Source organism: Neolamprologus multifasciatus, chromosome 5, assembly GCF_963576455.1.
Source record: "Neolamprologus multifasciatus chromosome 5, fNeoMul1.2, whole genome shotgun sequence".
Classification (NCBI taxonomy): Eukaryota; Metazoa; Chordata; class Actinopteri; order Cichliformes; family Cichlidae; genus Neolamprologus; species Neolamprologus multifasciatus.
The window spans coordinates 32,496,417-32,514,839 of NC_140443.1; the positions used below are offsets into that span (position 1 = coordinate 32,496,417).

The window sequence follows — 18,423 nt, forward strand, 5'->3', positions numbered from 1 at the left end:
TCAGACGCTTGCACTGCACCTCTTTACATCATCGCCTCCCTGCACTTAAGCCAGAGTTGTGGGCAAGGTGACTAAAAGTGTGCGTTTAGCCCTTCTGTCATTGGAAACTCATTAAAGCTCCATCGGGAGGTCTTTATTACCATGATCTCTTTTTTTCTGCTCGGAGTCACGTTGCCGTCGTGGTCTTTGTCCTGCTCCGCCTCCCGGCCCTGCTCGTGCTCCTTCTCCTCTTCGTCCTGTTCCAAACTTGGCTCCAGCTCTGTTTCCTGCTCGTCCCCGGAGGGGCTGTGCAGACGTCGGTGTTCACTGATGCTGCGGTGAGAAAGGCCGTCGTGGTTCTCGCACATGGCTGATACCGGCCGTGAGAACTCTGTTGGTCAGACAGATGAGAAGCGTTGGATATTCTGGGAAGAACACTTAATTTACTTTCTTCCACAGATGATGAGAAAACGCTGTCTTTGGCTTGACTTAGTTTAGCTTCACATGCTGTTCAAAGGTAAAAACAGTGTGATTTACAACACTACTCTTTGAGCAAAATGAAGCTAGCTGTTTCTCCCTGAGAAGCCTTCATGCTGCAGCGCTCACCTCCATCCAAGCTCCGGGAAAGCAGATACCTCTTACTGGTCGACCGCTCGAAGTGAGGAGCAGGCCTGTCTATGAGAGCACTGGCCTGCCTGGTTTGAGCCTGCGTCCTTCCACTGTATCGAAACTTTGAACCCATCACCAAGAATCCCTTAGGAGGAGGCTCAGGAGATACCAGCCTGTGAAACAGACTGTGATTAGCAAGCAATCTGGAGCTCTCAAAGGCAAAATACAGAGATATGTGGATTACTAATAGCTGAATAAATTATTTCAAGTCCAACTTAAATAAATGTGCATCATGTTTTCAGCTTCAAATTCACAGATTCAAGCTTCCCATGGATTTAAATGGTTCCATTTATTTGTTCACAGAAAGATTTATTCACACTTTTCATAAACTCCATCGTTGATCCATATTTGTTGATCTATATTTACCTGTTCTAATGAAACCATTACAATACAACAGGCAGAGTTCTACTATTTTCTTTCCTCTCTCCTCCCAACCGGCCACAGCAGATGGCTGCCAGAGATGTTCTCCTGTTAAAAAGCAGTTCTTTCTTCCCACAGACACCAAGTGTTTGCTTAACTGTTGAATTTTGGAGGTTTTCCCTTTAATATCTCAGGGCCTTACCTTACAATATAAAGTGTCTTGTGGTGACTGTTACTGTAAACTAGCTTGACCTTTAGGGTAAAGCTGACTTCTCCTTTATCACTCTATAATACGTACATGTAGAGCTGGGCGATAGAACGATAACCATATGTATTGCGAAATAACTTTTTCTTGATAGAAAAGTTAAACTATTGCGATAAGCCTCATCTCTCTTGGCCTCTTAAAAAAAAAAGAAGAACAGCCAATCCAAATTAAGTAGCGCAGAGCCGAACCAATCACAGCCGCAGCGTCGCGTCACGTGACTTGTTACGTACAGCACAAGTGCCAAGCTGCACATGTGTATTTGTTTGGGAAGCAGCCAGCCGCCGTGCCGCCCGGGTAACGGAGGAAATGAGTGTGCCGACTAGAGAAAAATCAACCGAGACCGAAGGTTACCGAAGAGAAAACCGATGATGGTTCCAATGCCAGAGAGATTGTCGAACGGAAGAGCCACAGAAGTTCTGTAGTGTGAAGGTATTTCGGCTATTTCAAGTCTGACAAAAAACAGAGTAGCGCGCACTGTAAATTGTGCCGAACGCAAGTCTGGAACTTTGTAACTCTGTAATTGTAACTGCGTGCTATCACATAGAGAGCTGTATCATGCAGTTCATGCATGTGTGACCTCTGTAATGCTAAATCAGTATATTAAGTTTACTAGCAAAGCGACGGTGACCATGGCAGTAGCCCGAGCGACTGTGCCTAATGAAGCTGTAAACGGGGAAGTGTTCGGTTTGTTTTGATGGCCATCGAATGAAAAACCCTCCAACCATGAGAGCGGATCGATTCTTACCGGAAGAAGGTGTGATGCTCGATGCAGACCTTCCACAGCCTCTTGGCAGCTCTGTGGTTGGGGAGCTTAAAACCAATTGTACTTTCAAACTGTTCATACTAGAGGGGAGAGAAAATATGGAGAGACAGAGAAGGTGAGAGCTGAGAACACCGCCAGGTATGTTTACTCTGTTTTGCTGAAGGGCGCATCAATTTGTTGGACGAACATTTAGAGAGGTCCAACATCTCATATCTGAATGATCACTGGAGCCATCAATAAAAACAGTCTTTGCTTTGTGCTTGCAAAAAACTGCTGGCACCAAACGTATGTCAATATATAAGCTACCTTATTATTTACATATATTCTGCAGACTGGACTAGGGCTGCTCGATTATGGCAAAAATGATAATCACGATTATTTTCACTGAAATTGAGATCTCGATTATTAGACGATATTTATTAAACAATAACAATGTTGAATAATGGCTTTAAAGATTGTCAAAAAATTATATAAAATAGTGTGCAAATACTGATAACAGTGCAAATGTTTGCAATATAAAAAATAAATGAAAAATGTAAACATCTATGTTTAGTGAACTTTGCAGTGTTGCTCTGTGGTGCAGCTACGACACCATAGCAAAGTTTACACACTATGTCTACTTGATCCACGTCTGACTCCGCGAACCCATAATGTTTCCACACCACTGAAGGGGTGTTTTTGTACCTCTCTTTTCAACCAACGGCAGTCACTCTCCTCTCCAAATAACTTCCGCTTAGCTTTCCGAGCTTCCCTCTTGTGGTGACGCATGTTCGAAATGCAGAGAGGTGCGCTTGATTTGCCACACAGAGCAGCGCGAGAGTAAAGCACGAGGGAGGGGCTAATAATCGGCTCAGTCATTTTTAATGATCGTTGAAAGCCCAGATCGATTAAAATTCGATTAATTGAGCAGCCCTAGACTGGACAGAAGGCAGCAGGTCAGAGTGAGGAAGGATAGCATGCAGTGTTCAGAGGCTGGGAGCAAATGAGAGGAAAACAACTTCATGGCTCTATATTTACACTCTTTATCCCTCTGTTCTGACTGTGGCTGCAGCTGCAGCAGCTCTGTTAAAAGACTTCTTTCTTTGGCTCTATCACAGGCTCACTGTGCAGCTCTGTCACTTGACTGGGTCTCGCCCAGACAGCCTGACACTTTGAGGCTCAGCATGGAGGATAAGCTGCAGCACAATGGCGAGGGCCAAAATAGAGACCCTTATAATAGAGGCATAAGGCTGTGTTTAGTGTGTGTGTGTTCAGGCTGGTTATTGTTTCCTTTATGACTCCTTCATATATATATATATATATATATATATATATATAGCCTGATTTTAAATATCTTACATGCTGTATATAAAATATGGGCATAACTTAGGTCATATAAGATCATAGTCCATAAACGTGGTCATAACTACGTTTATGGGCTTGGGTTTATGGGCTTGATCTGTAGTTGTCAGCATGTAGATTTGAATAATTCTGGTCATCATTAAAGCTGTATGGAAGTACTAGGGTAGCAGCTGCTACCATCTGAGCATGCCGTGTCAGCCAGATCACCTCCTCGCTCATTAAAACACCAAGATAGTGACACCCAATGGGACTTTACTGACAAATGTGTGCTGCCATTGTGGCCAGGCACGTCCATCTACTAACACCTCAAAAGCTCTCGAATTTAAGTGCTTTATTTCATGCACAACCGCCCTGTAGTGGCCTTATGGGGCGGGTCAGGCAACCAGTAGAGACTATGGAAATGTACAAAACTATACTTCCAGTCCTTGTGTTACTTAAAGCTAGCACAATGGTGGCTGTAGCAAGGAAATTCTTAAAATTGAGGCTCACGTCTCCCTTTGGTTATGCACACATTTGTATGAAGATGTATTGGTCTAAGAGTGCACCAAGATCCTAAAGAACAAGAGCCCCATTTCCTTTGATTGTGATATAAAGAGACTAGTTCAGGCATGTCATACTTATTTTAGATTGTGGGCCACATACAGCCTACTTTGATCTTAAGTGGGCCAAAGAAGTGAATTTCCCTTTTTGTTAGTTTAAAGACATTTTTCATTTGAAAAAGCTGCAAAACTTTGGAAAAAGTTTTTCCAAAGCCCTGGAAAGGGCCTGATTGGAGTCTTTCACCGGGCCAATTCTGGCCCCCGGGCTTTATGTTTGACCCCCTGGTCCTTAACCATAATGCGTACTTCTCCAGGTCTTATCTTGATGTAGAAGTTGCTCCTCTTGTATGAAATCTTAAGGATCTTTGGCCAGGCAAAGCGGTTGATCCTCAGCCTGTCACGGTAAATCAGCAGGCCATTGGCACAGACACCCAGCATTATTTCAATCCCCTCAGAATCCTGCAGCAAACACAGACAGAAATTATTCAGGAGTGCATTCATGACACCTGAAAATCAAAACACGCCAGAATAGCCAACCTTAGCATGATGGAGGTCGACTCCATACATGGACAATTTCTTTGCGTTCTCCAAGAAGTTCATTTCAGCCTCTGCTGGAGTCATCCCCCTGGAATAAGAGCAGAATAATAACAATACTGTTGCAGACTTTCTTAAATAATAGATCCAGGATGGTGTACAGGGGGAGCTGTGTTTGAACATGCTCGATATATTCTCTTCTAAGTTCCTCCCATCAAGTACTTCATTTGGGAGGATGCCAAAAAGCAATGCCACACAATACCTCTCAATGTGAATTGAGAGGTATTGTCACACTGGCAAGATTCACACTGTGTACATTTCGGTGACAGACGGCATCTATCAGCATCTATCACGATGAAGTATTTTTGATGCAACTGAAAACTCATCAGACCCTAAGACACTTGTGGATACACAAAGGTCTGATTTAAACAACAGCGTGTCATGTACTTGTAGTTTCGATGGAGCTCCATCACCCTCTCCTCCAGCTCGCGCGTCTGATTGGGAGCAAAGCGGAAATCGCTGACGTAGTCGGCGCCGTGGTCATCCTGGTCGTAGTCTCCCAGCTCGGCCTGAACGGTGTAGGAGCCCAGGAGGGCGTGAGTGACGAACGAGCACGGCAGCCGACCTGACAGCATGTCATCCCTCAGCTGCAGACACAGGTAGTATCTGTCAGATGAGACGAAAAAGGGGAGGAGAGGAAGGAGTGTTGGCAGTCAAACAAGCCCGAGCCAATGCAAGCTCCAACAAGTATTCAGCCTAGTTAATCCATGGCAGTTAGTAGCATTCCAGGGCTAATCCTTCAAAAGAAGAGAGGGATTTGGGCTGCTCTGACACTGGGGCAAATATGCCATGAGAATTGTTACAATGTGTTTATGTAAACATCCATCAGTGGGAATATATAAAAAAGGAAATTATCTGTACTGCTGACATGTGTTAGCGATTTATCCTTTGAATAATTCTGACGAGCACCTGACAGCACAGCCAGAGGAATTATGACTGGGGGTGTGTGTCAGCACACTACCTGGTAATATCTTCCATGAGCTGGGAGGGGTCAGGAGGGTAGAACTTGACAGCGAAGGCAAAGTGCCACGGAGAGTCTGGTGAGAGATTGTATTGAGAGCAGGAAGCTTAAACACATCCAGTATAACGGGAAAAAGTGTTCATTAGAAGGCAGTTTTGGAGCTCTTCTTAGCAATTTAGCTGACAACTCCAAGTACAATGAGCAACAAAGCTAGTTTTATGTCTCTGCTAATTGAATTTTAAAATATTAATCCACTACAGCTACTTGGAAAAGACACTTACTGCGCATCTGCTTCTTGATCTCCTTGGAGGGGTCCAACCAATTCTGAAAGACAGAAGGCAGAAATCACACAGAGTAGACTGGAAACATGGCTAATGCACACCCCGGTGTCACATTTTACTCTAATTGCCGCATGTGTTCCTTATGAAAGCCTCTCCATATGGTAAACAAAGAGACTGAGCCCTCCCCTGCTGAGGCATTCAGACCCGCACACAGCAGTCGTGTTTTATCACTGCGCCACAAACTCACTGTCAGCCAGTTACCTATGTGATCTCATAACATCAGATTGTTCAGTGAACCAGTTCACCAACAGGGGCACCATTTCAGATTTGGTTGCTGGAGCATTTCATTAGCTGAAGAGTTTGTGTGAATTCACTTGTTACAGCAGCTGTAAATCATGCTGTTTAGACAGATGTCAGCGGGAAGACAGTAACAGTATTTCCCACAAGTACTCTTAGTGTGAAAAAACGATGTATACTGCTGTGAAAAAGTATTTGCTCCTTAGTTCTTGTTTTGGCATATTTGTCACAACGAAATATTTCAATACGTGAAACAAATTTGAACATTAGACAATAATAATGCCAAAATTGCTCCAAGAGTTCATTGGTGACTCATCTTGGAGGTCATAAATGAACAAAAAACAACATCTAAACAACTGCAGGTCACACTCGCCTTGAGGTCAGAGTTCATGATTCAACACTGTGCAAAAATGGGACTGCTGAGTAAACAGAACACAACTGGACAACATCTCACTGATTGTTGGGAAAGTATTCTGTGAACTGCCGAGTAAAAAGGTAAACTTTTGGAAGGTTTGAGTCCCATTACATCTGGCATAACACCAAGAACACCATGCCAGCAGGCAAGCATGGTGATGCTCATGATCTGGGGCTGATTTGCTTCAGGACCTTGTTGAAAACACAAATCCTACTCTCTACTAGACAATCAGGGAGGCGATTATCTGGCCATCAGTTCATGCCCTGAAGCTCAAGAGCAGGACAATGATCCAAAACAGACTCGCAAGACCACCTCTGAATGAGTAAAAAAGCCAAAATTCTTCAATCTGATTGTGATGCTTTGATAAGATCGCAAGAGTGTGGACATAATGTCCTCAAAAGTGGTGTGAAAGACTCACTATCAGTTATTCCAAACACTTGGTTGCATTTGCATGATGAAGATTTTGTTTCCATTTGGGGGTTTGCAATGTTTTCTGAGTTCAATGTCATGTTTTCTTATTTTTTTTCTCAAGGCTTCTGATGACGTCTTTTTCTGACCTTATATCCAGTTACTGCTGTAATTTATGCATTGTTTCCATTATTTAATTCAACCAAAACAACCTCATAGTTGTAATTTTAATACATGATACATACTCTAATCAGAAAAGTCTGAAAAATGTATATTTTTTAAATTTAAAATAAGCAGCTTCTCTCTTTAAGCCAGCTTATCTTCTGACTGGCTGCCCCTGACTTCAGCAGGGTTTGTGCTTCTGTGTGGGGGATCACAGAGGCACAAACCATTTGTCACCTTGTGGTGCACAGGCCTCGGAGTCAAGCGGAAATTTGACTTTAGAGTAAGAGTAGTATTGCTGCTAGCCAGTAAAATTGCTTGTGCAGTTTGTTTGGCCTTGAAATGAAGAAGTTCATCCTTGCGGTGAGAAACCACTTTGTCATTTATAAATAAAGTTTGTAAAAGGTGCCCGGCTTGGCTCAACTTCTAAACTAAGCTCCCCTGACTTCCCTTATTGGGTACATTACTTGTTTGTACCAGTCTCGTCCCCAAATGTCAGGCACGCCCACCTGGCTTAGAGCAGTATGAAGCCTGAGTTTTGTCTCCAAGACAGTCCCACTTAAACATACACTGACCTCCTTATTTGGAACCCTGTCTATGTGCATCCACTGTTGTATAAATGACGTAAAATAAGCTAACACATAGTGTGTCCTTTGTAAACATGAATTTATTGGTTCCTGGTTTATATACTACGATGTCAACAGATCAAAATTGCAGCAACACTTTTATTATAAAGAACAACTGCATTGTTCTTAAGCTAATTTAAGGTTTTTATGCCATAATATACTGAATTTCATATCAACAGCAGATTATTTAACAGCACAAACAGTTAAAGGAATGCAAAATAATCTGAAACGGCTATTTCTGCCAAACATGCAAAAGTGAACCACACCGAGTCTATAGGCATGTTTGCTGGTCGGTAACTTCGTCACAGCCTGCTAGCACACTCCCACTGTCAATGCTCATAAATGCCGCGTCCAAATTCATAGGCTGCATCCTCCTGAGGTCCTCCGAAGGCCGGGTAGACTGGAAGTAAAGTGAAATTGGACAGTCTAGCCTTCAGTTTTGCGTCACCGCTGTCTCGGTGGCGTTTAATAAACTCGGCCGTCTGTTCTAAAATATAACAGGACACTGGCGTAAATTCTCGATCATCTCACACTTCTGTTTAATCCGTTTTCCGTTTGACATTTATTCAGCTGTAATCTCAAATGATGAAAACGATGTGCCGGAGGTTCACTGTTCTCACCGGCTCTGGAGAGCCTTGAACCCCCGGCTAGCTATCAAGCTGATGGGTGTCTCCGAAAACATCGGAGCACTTTTGCAAATATGCGATGTCTTGATAAACCGAGCAGATATTTGACGTTTACACAGCTACATTCTCACCTGAAAATATCTTAAAAAGTTAATTTTGTGACCCAGAAAGATTAATAAGAGTAATATTAAAGCTAAGTAGCTGCTGCTATTGTTGGAAACTGGAATTGGCTGGGCCGCGCTATGAATTCTGGGATATGGCCACGAAGGACACACCCGACTCATCCTTCAAATCTTGGGAAAAGGAGGACGCATTTGTCGGCCGCATTTGTCGGCCGCATTCGGAGGAGTCTACGAATTTGGAAAAAGTTTGTAGACTCAAAGTTTATATTCAGCACATATAACAAGTCTGTCTACAGTGGATGTTGTGGAAGCAAAGTTAAGATGCTGCTCAAGTCATTCATAAGAATCATCTAAACTTAAACCAATCAGCAGTTACCAAGAAGTTTCAGGAGAAATCAAAACTGTGATGCTGACAGCGGAGCTAGAGGAAAGGTCAGTGGACTAGCAAAAATCTAATTAAAGAAAATGAGTTGCAATGGGTGTCTATTGTTATGTAAATTCCACCCTCATGCTTACAGACATAAAAACGGGCGTTTGAGCAATCCACGATGCAGAGAGCTGACAGTGATCTGCACTAACCTGAAAACCACACAGCAGCTGTTTCCTAATGCTGACCGTCGTCTTGACAGCTGGTACTACACGAATCAGAGTGAAACCATGAAGGGTTGTTACACTACACTGCAACTCCGTGGCGTCAACGGGGACAAACTGCAAACTGTATCTCTGACAGTTTGCCTCCTGTGTTACTCCTCTGGTGTTTAATCGTACTGCTAAAGACTAAAGAGCCGCAGCCATTCGATTGTCACCACGAATCCACCTTCGATCAGCTAAGGGTAAAGAGAACTAGTCAGGTGCTGAAAAGCAGGAAAAACTTTTCATCACTGATTCATTATTTCACACTTTGTTTTTCAACTTTACTTTCTAAAGAAATCACATAGAATAAATGTTCTCTTGGAGAGCGGAGATTGAGTTCTTGTTCCCCCAACTGAGACAGGGAAAGGGCATCTGAAATGACATTTAAATTCTCAAGCTTGTTTGGTCGACCAATCAGCACTGACCCCAGACACTAAGCTCACGCTGTGCCCTGATAATGCCGTCTTTGATGAGACCGTCATATTGTGAGGTCCAAGATCATCCCGTGCACCTCGAGTCACAGCATGTGAGCTGACAAACTGTGTACAAGCTAATGACTGGGCCAGAGGATAGATGTTAAAAGGGGCTTGGTCTTGTCCTATCTTTAAAAGACTGGAGGCTCCTCTGTAGCCTGTTGTGCAATCCCATACCTACCCTCTGGGAAGACATCAATGAAAACCCCAGACCCACATCAAACACAGCACTCTCATGTGAGTTGACAGCCAGGACCCATCAGGTCCGTGTTAATTATACGATTATATGATAAGTCTGGTCCGCACACCTTATAACAAAGCAACAACAATCTGTGACTAACATATTCAGACCTTCGTTTCAAAATGTCAAAAAGGTTGGTGTGCTGACTGGAGATTAATGTTCGAGCACATTTATCAGGAAATAATTAAACCTCAGATGATGGAAAAAAGAGTGAAAGAACAAAGTGATTCTGACAAAGTCAAACGAAAGTCAAGTTACACAAAAACAAGTGAGATAATGCCACGAATCTCTCTATGTGAGGCTGTTTCAGCTGTAATAATCAATATTTTTCTAATAACTTGTGAGTTCATGAATAATTTGAAAAGTCCCCTAAGGTACCAAATGATGGACAAGTTAGTAACTATCTAGTGAACATGTCATCCAATTAAACGCTAATTTTGTGTCTGATCTATGCATGTCTTGCTATTTTAAAAGAAAAGCACTGCCTTATTTAGCCAGTGCTCTTTGTTATGGCTACACCACTACAACACATCCAGTCAACATTATTAATACATGTGGTTTCTGATTACTCTTTCCTTTGGGCAACAGAGTCACTCTATTGTCTATGTATGTATGTATTAATAGACCTCTCTGCATTGAATCATATCTGTTATTAACCTCTGTCTCTCTTCCACAGCATGTCTTTATCCTGTCTTCCTTCTCTCACCCCAACCGGTCGCAGCAGATGGCCCCGCCCCTCCCTGAGCCTGGCTCTCCCGGAGGTTTCTTCCTGTTAAAAGGGAGTTTTTCCTTCCCACTGTCGCCAAAGTGCTTGCTCATAGGGGGTCATATGATTGTTGGGTTTTTCTCTGTATCTATGAAGCGCCTTGAGGCGACTTTTGTTGTGATTTGGCGCTATATAAATAAAATTGAATTGAATTGAATTGAATTGAACTCTATGCCAGGGGTGGGCAATTCCAGGCCCCGAGGGCCGGTGTCCTGCAGGTTTTAGATCTCACCTTCGGTCAGCACACCTGAATCACATGATTAGTTCGTTAGCAGGCCTCTGGAGAACTTCAAGACATGTTGAGGAGCTAATTTAGCCATTTAAATCAGCTGTGTTGGTTCAAGGACACATCTAAAACCTGCAGGGACACCGGCCCCCGAGGCCTGGAGTTGCCCACCCCTGCTCTATGCTAACCATCAGTGAAACTTTCTTGCTAGGTGATATGGGTTGCAAAGATGTGGTGCTCTATCTCATACCCTCCATGTGATTGTGTTTGTTACTAGCAGCGTTCATCTGTAGTTTGTATGGAAGGGCCTGTCTCGTCTGCAAACACTCACTAAGTGGTAGTGAAACTGTCAGGAAACAAACCGTGGACGACCACATCAATCTGCTAGCGACCAGAGCAATCACAAGGAGCTTTGTCGTTTAGCACTCACCAATTTCACCCAGTGACACCCAGCAAAAACTAGCCAACTGGTCTGGAATATACATTCTTTCCTTACTGGAGTTACTGATGTTGCCATGAGGTAGCTGATCAGTCTCTAGGCCTGTGTAAATGAATCCTTATATTCATGGTCTTAGTTCGCACTGAACTAATGTACATATTTACTGCTCTAACTCACATTTCGTTTATGTTACATGATCACTAAACGCAGCAATCAGCTACTTGTATCTTTAGCAGCACCACGTGGCAACATCAACGCTTGAAATTCAGCACATCTAGAAATGATTTAATGCCCTTAGACTCCTATGTTAATTGCTAACTATATTTTATAACCCATCCATCTGGATAAAAGGCAACGGCTGCTGTGATTGACAGGTGTTGAGACACCTGCAGCGGTAGCGGTCTGCCATACTTTACCTCTGCTAATTAAACTGACTGAACTGGACCTCTAGACCCTCTTTGTGATGTTCGTGTCTTTTGTTGCATTTTTAACAGAAATATCTCACAGAAAAATGGTCCCGCGTGGTACAGCCTGTCAAGAAGGTTGTGCTTCAGTTCAGCATTTATTAATCTGCTGCTTAGCATTATTTAGCAGATATGTGTGCAGTTTATGAGTGCAGTCTGCTAATCGTTATTTTTAACTGATTACTGCGTACCTAATACATTTCTAAAAACCTAGTCAAACAAATCCATGCATGGTTAGACGACCAACACTCAGAACCTTTCTCCTTTATCTAATTTCAAATAAAAAAAATACTCAATAAGGTAATTTTATTAGCTAATTAGCTTGTGCGACCTAAAAGTTAAAACTTGCCTTTAGCTATTGGCTGAGAAAAAGCAGAAAGTCATCCTGATTACTCTTCACCTTGCCATAGTCATAAATGAAAGAAACAGCAAAGTCACTGAAGTCATTTTGATCTAACTTTTCTTTTTAGCTCTTCAATTTTTTCTCAACTGTGCTCTTAGCTGGGGCCCGTGGAGATTTAACTCAACCCATGAAATTATTCTACCTCCGGAGCAGCTCTACCTCTGAGAAATATTTCTATCACTAAATTTCATATATGCATCTTGCAAAGAGTAGATGAGGCATTTTCATTTCTTCTTCAACTGTACAACTTATTCAAATGTCTTTTGTCCAGGCCCCGACTTTAGCACGGACATTTCCATTTTCCATTCTTCTCTGAATGATGGACAGCGCACCCCAGAGAGTGCCAGCAAAAAACTGGGAGGAATACAGATTGTTTAGCGAGCATTGTTTATGCACTGAGAGGTTACTGTGGTACACAACTCACTGACCTTCTGGCTGTCTGTGTCGGCAAAGGTCAGACCAAAGTAGTCTTTCTCCAGCAAGTTGAGGTGTTCACACACCATGTCCATCAGGGTCTGTCCTTTGGAGTGTTTCTGTAAAGACAAACATACATGACATAAAAGTGTGGAAAAAGGTCGAGAGAGAGAGAGAAACAGCTATATTTTTGACTATCGTACGTGCATACTCTAAGTGCCTTTTACTGTAATAGTTAGCTTTTAATCAGGAAAGAACCGGGTTACTAATACACTATCAGACTTTATTAGGCAGCAGGGCTTTTTAAGGTTCTCTAGACCTAAACACAATTTTAAAACTCATTTGGTGCAGTTATACAGTCAATGCGACATGCTGCAGAATACTAGACTTTGCACTACAGGCAGAGATTTGATACTTACTATTGACAGAACAGTGAATCTTAGTAATATTTCCTGTCACATTAAATAAACACGCTTCTGTGTGCGTGTGTCCACAAACACACAGAAGAAAATATTTTCTGTCACACTACTGAAGGCACAGTCAGCCATATTTGGTAGAGATCTATTTATTCTGGTGTATGCAAACTGCAAGCATGGAGTTCAATAAAAATAAATCTGCAGGAGAAATGTAGAAGATTCTGGATCAAAAACTGCAAAAAAGAATCTTTTATTTTATTTTACATTTATGTTAGTTTATCCCATTAATTCGAACCTCTAAAATGAAGCACTATGTATAAAAATGACATTTTACACAAACATTCTGTAAATCCTTTGAATTATAGTTGAAAGTCTGGACTTCAATCACACGTCTGACTTACAGCTCACTGTGGTGATGCACGGAGGCAAAACTACAAAACATCAAAGACTGTAGGGTGCTGTATACTCTTGCCGAATTTTGTCCATCATAACGATTTTGACATTTTCCTTTGAAATCCACACCACTGCATTCCTAAAATAGTGGAACATCTGACGCAAATCCAAAAATGAAAACCTCAAAACCTCATAAATCAAAAAAAATCAGGAGGTCAGTTAGCAGGATGCAAAGGAATGATGTTGAATGACTGCCAAAAAAAATGCAGACAGTCATGGCGAATTTGCATATAACTGTGTACAAATATCTTTAAACAAGCAGCGCATATTTCACTGGCCCGGGCTGCATATATGGATTATAAAGGGAATATAATATTAGGAGTACAATTTGTGCATGGGCTTATACTCCATAGTAAATATAGAACAAGAAAAACACTTTATAAGTATGCATACACAGTCTTATCCTTTCACAAGGCCTACTTTAAGAAGTGACAAGATTGAGCGAGGAGTTGCCAGGGAAACTGAAGCAGTTTTTTCCTTGTGCTGTCTGTTTCCTTAATATCTCAAGGGTAGAGCTTGAAAAAGTATTTTTCCTTTTCGTCACAATGAGTGAAGGGAGGTTGGTGGAGGAACACTTGGGAAGTGCTTCTAAGCTCTCATCTTGTCAGTCAGCGAGTCCCCGACAGCAGCGCTGTTTATGTACAACGAGAGCGCGCTGCCATCGGAGGCGGCACAAAGAATGAAATAAACAAATTATTGGAGTCTTAATAAGCCGTGACTGAAGTGATCCCGTCTATTTGCGCTCTGCTACGGTGCAATTAAACAGTAAAATTTAAAAAAAAAAAAAAAGACTTCCGTGTTGACACCTCAATAGACGGGGAAATCTTGGATGTCAACTAACCAGCCATTCCACCCAAAATGGCCTCATTCAACACATCAGCATGACCAAGCATGAAGGAAGGGGCTGGGTGAGAGAAGTGTGGTGTGTCCTTCCCTGTTCGAAGGCCGCAGGGAGGCTCGGAGAATTAATTAACTCGTGAGTACCATCTCCTCCAGTGAGAGCGCTCCCAAGGTGCATCCTGCCTCCTCACAGGTTCCTCATGATTACTCCTGGAAGTATGAGGAAGGTTCAAAAACTTCTATCCTAGCAGGAACAAGCCTGTAGCCCGAGACCGTCGGCAAACTAGACTTTTACAAAACGTGTGTAGGTAGACAAATATCCAGAAGTGCACTTACAATACCAAAGCTTTCATGAGCTTCTGTTGAGGTGTGGATAAAACCCCGATGTTTTCACAGTGCTCGGAGAGGTTGGCACCAGAACACCAATGCTGATGGTCTTACTTCACACACTCTTGTAAATGAACAGCCCCCCTCCTCCGTCATCACACCACATACACAACGTTTCACGCACTTGTGCGTTAGTGTCCTGAGGGTTGCTTCACAATAATATTGTTCTTCTATTTTCTCCTTGACTGCACCGGGTCTCCGATCATGTAATAGGTATATAGATTTCTTTACACCCAGTTAGTAGCCTGTGCTGGGGGCTTTTTATTAAAAAATGCAATGAAATCAGATTTTATTGACACCTTTGGGAATTACTCAGTATAACTGGGTAGCCTCATACTATAATTTTGGTCAATATTGTAACCAAATTATTTAATATGATCATGTAACCATGTGATTCTTGAACTTATAGACGCTTTTACAGGAGAGTTCAATATATCAGTGCCAGGTGGCTATAAAGAGAGTTTCAGGCTTTATAATAGTTAATATACATGAAAGTTATTTAAACTCAGTAAACAACAAAATGCGCCTGCCTGTTCTGCAGTTTACTATTTTCATTTGCCTTCAGCATACTACTGGACTGAGCTTAAAGGGACATGCTAACCACTGGCAACCTGAAAATAATTTGTAAACTAAAAACAGTCATAAAAAATTCAGTTTCTGTTCAAAAACACTGCCTGTAAGCATCACTGCCATGTAACCATAAGGTGAACGTTGTCACGGTTCTGGGTCAGTTTGACCCAGTATTTTGAGTTATGTTTTGGTGTTTTTTGCATTTTGGATTCTTTTCTTATTATGATGATAATGATGATTATGACTCTGTTTCAGTTATTCTTGTTTAGGGATTAGTTCGTAGGTTTTGTTCTCATGTTTATTGCAGGTTTAGTTCAGTGTCTAGTCTGTCTCTCAGTGTCGTGTCTGCGTCTTTGTTTAGTGGTGTCTTGTTTCGTGTTTTACTCTGAAGGTTCGTGTTCCTGTCTTATGTCAGTGTTTCTAGCTTTGTTCCCCCTGTCTCATTAGGTCTTATTCCTCCCAGCTGTGTTCCCCTTCTGTCTCTAATTCCTTGATGACTTCCTCAGTGTATTTAAGCCCAGTGTGTCTTTGTGTCAGTGTCGCGTTGTCTGTTAACATTCCTGTCATTCTAGCTACACGTCATAGTTTTTCAGTCTCTGTTCTGGTCATGTTCTCATAGCCTTTCATGTACCAGTCCAGAAGACTGTCCTTTGCTTTTTCATGTCGTGTGCATAGCTCTTAGTTACAGTCTAAATCAGAGTCTTAGTTTTTCTTAGTCTTTAGTTGTTTCCCAGTTTAGGCCCTTTGTTTAGGTCATTGCCATAGTTTATGTTTGGTTCTTTTTGCTTTACTGTTTACCGGCCCTAATAAAGGCTCACTTTAAGTTCAGTAAACATTTTTGCCTCCTTCGTCTGTGTCCGCACCTGGGTCCTCCAAACACCCTCCTCTGCCCTCGCAGACCGTGACAAACGTAAAGAGAACAAATAGGATCTGCTATATCGAGCAATTACTAATGTAAACAAAGAACACGTTCACAGAAACGTCTTTCCACCGTCCTCTTTGCAAAATAAGGAGCGTAAGAATACAGAATTGTAACAAAGGACAGTTTTCTTTGAAATGCGGTGTCTAGATACTTTCTTTGGATCGCATTACAGTAACACTGTGAGGAATCCTGGAGTTATTTCTGAGCAGGGAATGTCCTTAAATATGAAACAAATACATGGTTTTCTTAAATTTGCACAATATTTCTAGTTCGAAACATCCTGTCTAAGAGTGATGGTGAAAAACTAGCTGAAGGCTCGACTACTATAATTCATAATTATCAGATGAGTCTAAAATCTCCCTGAAAAGTCTTCAGTTGATCCAGATAAAACTGAATGGAACTGAACTGAATTAGACTCTTGGTCGCGAGCGCAGTTATTCCTTCTGTGTCCATGTGCTGTGTTGCCGGTGGTTGCTAGGGTTCGGGGGAAGCAGAAAAGTGATGCGATGTGGTGCAACACTTGTGTCTTTGCAGCAATATCTGCTGTAATGCTATTTAGAATCGCTAAAGGGGCAAAAACTGATCTATTGTCGGTTTCCAAAGCATGTTTACAAGATGTTGCAAAAATCTGTTTTACCCCACCCTAGTATATTCTTCACAGTTCAGATTTAAGGTTTTTCCATTAGAAAACAATGGCTGTACAATGGATGGTTATTTTTATTACAGAGATTGTTTTGAATTTCTAGGATTTCATTAGTTTGTTGCTAATGAACAGTTTCTGGATGGAGTTTGCTAATCGAGTGTGTCATCCAAATATAGTCGGTCTTAGCTCCAAAATACATCAAATGAAACTCCAGAAACCAATGGCTACATCCATCTGTTGTAACACTGTGCCCGCTAAGCTTTTGTACACACACGATGGCTCCAGACAGGCTCTTCACTTCCTGATTTTTGATGTACATCCACACAGATTTCTTTTGAGTGGGATAAAAAGTTAAAACGTCACATAGCTTGAAATATTGCTGCCCAGTAATATCTCCACAGTCAAGTAACTGAATATAACGACATCCTTCACATCCTGAAAAGATATTTTAGCCAAAAAAAGATAGGCCTACTCTGCCTTAGGTGCATGCTGCTGCTAGTCATAAAACTCCGTTCAAGTCGACGCCTTGTATTTATCTAAGGAAATAGACTTACATCTATCGCTTCTGTCCTCACTTATGCATGCATTCAGTTTCCCTTCTCAGGAAGCGGCAAATGCCCTGTTTTACTCTGCAGTGTAATGACGACACATCTCTTGTGTGGAATGAAGACTTTAAACTGCATTATTTTTTTTTGTCTCTGTGTGTATTACAGAAATGTGTAACATTTCTTTGAATTCACCCTCTGGCGAGTTCTCAGCATGCCACCCTCGCTTTTATTCTTTTTGCCCCTTTTATCCGCTTTGTGCAACACTAGACAACACACACAACGGCCCACAGAGGGAACCAACAACAAAGGGAAAAACATAATGTTCCCTTTTTCCAACTGTTTGCTCGAAGCACGATAAGCCTAATTCCAGAAAACGTGTAAATGCAAATTGTTTTCCGTCTGGCGTACCTCAGTTTCTCCTTCGAACTCGGAGGAATCCAGCAGGGTCACTTTAAAGGGGGCTGTTTTAAGCCGTTTGGAGCCTTTCTGGGGAGATTTGAGGTTCTTGTTGGGAGACGTCTTTTCAGACATGTCATCGGTTTCTCTGTGTCCATCCATGTGCTTGTTCTGGTCCTTTACATGTAAAAAAAAATACAGAAAATGAAACGACAGATTTAAAAGTCTCAAAAACAGAACAGACACTTGAATCTGTTCAAATGTTTTCACACTTTAAAATGGCAGTTTCACACATACTGCTAGACTAAGTCCAATAATGACAAATACATTATAATATATCTATCTATCTATATATATATATATATATATATATATATATATATATATATATATAGATAGATAGATATCTGCTGTAAATGGGCCTGAGTTTCAGTCATTAAAGTAATCGCTAAACAACAATCTGAAATGAAATACAACCACTTTGCTCAACAAGAAATAAAGTTATGGCAACATGAAAGAATCTTGTGCTGAAATATGACAAAATAAGTGTATGAAAGCTCTGTCCTGAGAAGACAGTCGGGACAAAAACTATTTTTTAAGTGTGAGAGTTGTATTTTGCAAAAATCTGTGTGAGTTATGAGCTTCAGTGCCAAACTGTCAGAAAACACAAATATATTCAATAAAACAACAAAAACAAAAAATCCATAAACACAAATCATTTTTGCAGACACACAAACATAAAACAGCTGAGTTATATTTAGATACATTTCAACATCAGTAG

General features: G+C 41.5%; 1 protein-coding gene across 14 annotated transcripts in view; it reads right to left on the reverse strand.

The window, feature by feature from the left end:
* The window catches only part of LOC146519120 (band 4.1-like protein 1), a 101,824-nt gene that overhangs the window by 27,914 nt on the left and 55,487 nt on the right, over window positions 1-18,423 (reverse strand). For all 14 annotated transcript variants that reach the window (XM_085160235.1, XM_085160233.1, XM_085160238.1 and 11 more), the window contains exons 3-12: window positions 17,655-17,819; window positions 12,482-12,586; window positions 5,753-5,795; window positions 5,472-5,547; window positions 4,898-5,116; window positions 4,454-4,541; window positions 4,223-4,375; window positions 2,019-2,116; window positions 586-761; window positions 141-370 (exon numbers count right to left, since the gene is read on the reverse strand). In XM_085160235.1, the coding sequence (XP_085016361.1) occupies window positions 141-370; window positions 586-761; window positions 2,019-2,116; window positions 4,223-4,375; window positions 4,454-4,541; window positions 4,898-5,116; window positions 5,472-5,547; window positions 5,753-5,795; window positions 12,482-12,586; window positions 17,655-17,819 (1,353 nt within the window). The remainder of the gene's footprint in view (window positions 1-140; window positions 371-585; window positions 762-2,018; window positions 2,117-4,222; window positions 4,376-4,453; window positions 4,542-4,897; window positions 5,117-5,471; window positions 5,548-5,752; window positions 5,796-12,481; window positions 12,587-17,654; window positions 17,820-18,423) is intronic.